General features: G+C 29.9%; 1 protein-coding gene across 4 annotated transcripts in view; it reads left to right on the plus strand.

The window, feature by feature from the left end:
- LOC106463342 (cyclin-dependent kinase 2-interacting protein-like) overlaps window positions 1–5,050 on the plus strand; it is a 24,462-nt gene extending 19,412 nt beyond the window's left edge. For 2 of the 4 annotated variants that reach the window (XM_013923365.2, XM_013923364.2), the window contains exon 6: window positions 2,392–3,075. In XM_013923365.2, coding sequence (XP_013778819.1) covers window positions 2,392–2,588 — 197 coding nt within the window. In that variant the 3' untranslated portion in view covers window positions 2,589–3,075. Of the gene's footprint in view, window positions 1–2,391; window positions 3,076–4,831 lie in introns of those variants that run through there. The other 2 variants (XM_022390813.1, XM_022390812.1) reach the window with 2 other exon arrangements.
- Window positions 5,051–5,502: the final 452 nt, after the last annotated feature.

The following is a 5,502-nucleotide window of genomic DNA, read 5'->3' on the forward strand; positions in this document are numbered from 1 at the left end:
ATATATATACATATATATTATTCATACCTTCAGTGTATAGGATGCAAGCAGATTTTAACATCAAATTTTGGAGTAAAAAGTGCATTTTATAAACTGGTAAGTATTTATCAAAAATATATTTTCGATGTAAGAAAATATTAACTTTTGACTCTCTGTTGAAAAGTTTTTGCAAATATTGTCATCAACTTATTTGGAACAATATAAGACAATCCTTCAGTAACATTTGAACTCACATCAGTAACAGAACTCTGACTGCTTTTAATAATTACAATAGTAATTATAAACATTTTTTAAATTTTAGTTCAGAAGATTTTAAAGCTTTAAAGGATCTTAACAAAAATGATAGTATTGTCATTTCTAAGTCAGGCAAAAGGAATAGTTTTTTAATTTTGATAAAAGTGATTATTTATGAAAAGAAGAAGAAACTGTTAGTGACTTTATTAAATTTGTGAAATTGCATCATGATTCTACTTTAAAAAAGGGGAACAAAATTACAACAATATTTATTGAAACTGAAGATACCGTTCTTAATATAAAAAAAACAGTATTTGAATATTAGACAACCTGGGAGTCATACAGATATTTTTTATGGGTTATCAAAAACTGACAAAGAAGGATACCTTTTACAACTTATCATATCTAATGTTGGAACTAACAACCATGCTTTGGCTGGTTTTTAGGTTGAATTTTTGAAGAAGTTCACTACAAATGAATAAACCCTGAAAGACAGTTTTAAGTTTCTTCACAAAATACAACAGTTGAAGTTTTACAATAGTGCACATTGTGCTAGTTTTGACCTAGAATATTTGTATACAAATACAAAAATAGAAGGAACCATACAGTTGAGTGCTGAATTGATTTACAATGACAATTCTGATAAAGTGAATATTCCGAAATGTTTTTTTTAATTAATTAATTTTGCCATAAAAGGGTCTTGTTTTCTATTCAATGGAAAACTTTATGATCAAGTTGATGGCATTACGGAAACTTGTATAACTAGTTTGGCTTAAGATATCTTACTAAGACTTTGTTTCATCAATCAGAAATCATATTGGTAGTTAACCCAACCAGAACTTGGGTCAACCATATTAGTTTCATTGGAAAGATGTTGAAAGCCATCTAGCCAAGAATGTGTGTATGAAAAAGCACAGGGGAAAGAGTTCCATGTAACAAAAAACGATCACAGCTAGGGTCCTAGTACGAAACTGTTTCAAAGCATGGATGTTGCAAACATTTAAGTCTCAATATATTGCTGACTGGCCATGCCCTAACTTATCCAAAAGAAATAGAAAGCATACAATTTGTATGCTTTGTTCTTTGGATTTCAGCATTGCTTATGGCAGAAATACAACTTTAGATATTAAATCATTCCTATTTTTCTGCTTAGTTTTAGATTTTTTTGACTGGCATTCTTAATTTATATCAATTAGGGTTGGCATCTCTGAATAATGTGTGGCTAAAGTTAGCAATTATGCCACAAATCAAAACATAGGTTAGATGTCACAATCAACTCTGTTTAATTTGTTCTTTCATGTTAATGTCATTGTTATGTGAAAATAAATGTAGAAAAATTACAGTATGGATTTTTTAAACTAGAATAATGCAAACTCAAATGTTAAAAAACAATACAAACATATAATACATCTACTGTTCAAAAGTGTTTACTCCTTGCTTTTCTTGCTATCATTAGGGAAGTAAGGCTTTTACTTCTGCTGATCACAAAAAAAGATGATGAACAACAAACTGCCAAAAGTGATAGTTGTTATTTTATTATTTCTATAAATATTAATTGCAAAAAATAGTGTGATACAAGAACAGAGGTGACAGAAGTCAAAGTGTCATTTCATCACTTTATTATACTTAAGTAGAAATAAATGCAAATCACACAAGTTGATAATAGTTCGAGTACTTGCTTTTTAACTAAATCTGCATGCAGATTCGTACACTCATTTATAGATTATATCAAATATTTGACAATTTGTTTTTCATCTTACCTTCTTTCTCACCAAACTGTCTCTACAGCAACATGTTATTTGCTTTTAACACATGTTGAATGGTGACAGTTTTATGGGAACTTTGTAAAACCAGTAGTTATCAAATTTATGTTTCCACATTTTTAAAAAACATTTTTTTCTACTAAAACAAGTTATTGCATACAGCTAAGTGTAAATTAATGTTTTATGATTATAATTTATGTTGAGGAAACATATAGTGCTGATAAGCAGACACAGGAAGTATCTGTTAGTTTTGTGGTAAGGAATATTTTCTATTTGATCGCTCTTAAAATTCAAACCTTTAAAACACAGGCAATTATCCTTTTTTTTAACAATTTGTGGTTGTGGAACATGTTAGTTAATTAGAAACAAGTTAGTAAATTTCTCTAATCAACAGATCAAAATGCTCAAGATTTACTTCGTCAGTACCAGAAAGAACTGAAAGTCAAAAGGTGTGTTGTAGAAGAGGTAGCACACTTGCATGAACGAGACGCTTTAATGTTCTTTGTGTCATCTTGGACCTATCAACCATACATCGAGGACAGCAGTCAACTGATAGTAGAGAGCATGGTAGTCGAGACAGGACTAAGATGATGTGTTGTAAAGATTATTGATGTATGGTTTGTGATGTATTTTACATATTAATATCTTATGTATGTGTTTGTTTAAAGAACATACCGATCTGCATATGAAAAAGGTGTAAAGATGATAAAATTTAACATGAGATCATTTCAGTTGTTAAATTTTTCAAAAGTTTGTTTAGCCATTTATGTAATTCATAATACATATTATTAATAATGGGTTTTTCTTAGAAATTCCAACAGGAGTGCAGCAATCATGATTTTCATTGTCATTAATAGACATGTAACATATTCATGAGCAACATTTGATTACATAAATAAGATAATATGCAGGTTTCATTCTCATGACTAGACTTGTGTAACATGTTCATGATTAAACTTGTTTTTGACATTCCTGTACAACACTTGATTGTACACATCTATAAGACAATATACCGGTTTCATTCCCATGAATAGACTTGTGTAACATGTTCCTGAATAAACTTGTTTGAGATATTCATGTACAACACTTGATTGCATACATCTATAAGATAATATATAGGTTGGCATGAAATTCTATCTAATCATAAAGTTTTATTTATTGGTTTCAAATTAATCTAAATTAGTTGATTTTTGTATTTAAATAAGTACTATTTGATATTGTATACAAAGTACTTAAACATCAATAGTAAATTATTTTTTCAATCCTTGTTATGTCAGAAGTAACTGATGATGTACAAACGGTCCTGATTACTGTGTAGATAACTAACAAAACCAATATTAAAACAGAGTGAAATTTTTAGAAATGAAAAAGTTAACTTGCATGTTTAAAATGTACACAGCTATATACATACAGAAATATAAAGATCAGATTACAATATAATGTTTACATTATTGCAGAACATTTTTCTGATTCAAAACATCAACATGATTTCAAAGTTAAAATTGAGTTGGCTACTGAGACTTACTATACAAGTTTATGCAATAATATTACCTTATATATTTATATCTTATTTTGAAAACAAATACTCCTAAAAAGTATGAAATAGCTGTAAGATATTCTTAATGTTGTTATAATTTTATTACCCTATTTACTAAGTAGAGCTGTGAAAATATCTCTATTAACAGATATATTTGATTACCAATGAGCATCGATTACTTCTGTTTGTGTTAAGTAAAAATTAATGATTAATCAAAATTACAATTGAATTAATTAGTTTCACAAAGATAATCAAGTAATATTAATTAATGTTTCTGATTATTACTGTCTTCAGTTATTTCAACTATCCAAGTAACTGAAATATTACCAGTATGATTTCTCATTGTTATTTCTTAGATAAATTAAAGTTTGTTCAGTTTTGGACCAGAATAGCTTGGTGGTTAAAGTGGTTGCCTCATGATTCAAGAATTACAGGTTTGATTCCCATTGCAACTAACCATTTCAGCCATGGGGATGTTATATTTGTTTCTTTGTTTTTCAGTTCTATCAAAACTACTAAGAATATCGGTCACTGTCCATAATTGTGAACTGGTGGCCAGAGATAAGACAGCTGGTCAGCAGCACCCATTATCAACTTGTGAGCTTCTCTTTACCAATGAATAGGATTGAATGTCATGTTATAATACCTTAGACAGCCTTAGCAGCTTTGCTATAACTCAACAGTTCTTTCAACTTCTGATACATACCAACTGAACTCACATACAACACAATAGGTAATAGTACTTTCACTGGAATAACTGGGTGAGACAGATATACACAACCTATGAGTATGAGGGTACTGCCTAGTGACCATTGATTACATAACTAGCAAACTAATGCTTGTTATTTGTGTTTACCTTGTTTAGACAAAACAACAGTGTAGCTTTAACTCAATATATTGTTTACTTATTACAAGTGTTATATTCAGGTAAAAACTGAGTTAACATTTGAGCAGTGGGATAGGTCTGCTTAATAACAGGAGGTTCTACAAGGTATTAATATTGAAGTAGTACTGAATCTCTGAGCAACTGCATTTGTAAGAATAAAGTAAAGAAACTGGACACAATGTAAGGTACAAGGAAACAATATTTATTTATTCCCAAACATGAACACTGTGTGTGTGTGCTTGCTTTATGGACACAGAATGGCCGCTTCAACTCAACTGGGCATCTTCAACTGGTCAGGTTAAAATAATCTAACAGACTATTTGAATTCAAAGCTCCTTACTTTGCAGATAATGTTGAATTTACCCAGAGAGACTAGCACTACCCATATGACTTATTCTTATTTAATCTAAGGGAAGGCTGTAACCTCAAGATAACTCCTGAACTACCATTGAAGAACACCAGCTGTTGAAGTTCTTGCACAATTTGTAGCATTACAGATGCCTCCTCTCCATGGGCAGAATAAACGTGACCCCAAGAGAATGAAAAGGAACAGGTATCTTGAACAACATTAACTTAATGACTTTCTTGACCATGTATTATGTGAATTCTGCATATACAAAATAAATGATAAATTCATAATAATATTATATTAAAGGTAGAAATGCATACTATGTTTACATACCACACTTTCTCTCTACCCTACTTCAGGCTTGTGCTCAAGCTAACAATTTTAATTTTAAAAACCAATAAAGATTTAACTCTCACTCTGTTATAGGAGTGTGTTAACTTTCTCTCACCCCTGTAAACACAAACAACCTGGATGAAACAACCTTTTAATGAAGAAACTACAATACATTTCAACTCTTTTACAATGAAAATCATAATACATAATTTCAATTAACAAAAATAATCTTTAACATAAAAAATATATACATAAAGGAAAACCTTTTCACACAATAGCAAGCACATTGCAAAGCCTGTTTTAACAAAGATACATGACAGAAAATACAAAAACAAAGCTCTTTAACACAATACCCTTCAACATGTAGAACATATTATAGTATATTACAAATAGTGACCTT

The sequence above is a fragment of the Limulus polyphemus genome, unplaced genomic scaffold (genome assembly GCF_000517525.1).
Source record: "Limulus polyphemus unplaced genomic scaffold, Limulus_polyphemus-2.1.2 Scaffold1382, whole genome shotgun sequence".
Taxonomy (NCBI): Eukaryota; Metazoa; Arthropoda; class Merostomata; order Xiphosura; family Limulidae; genus Limulus; species Limulus polyphemus.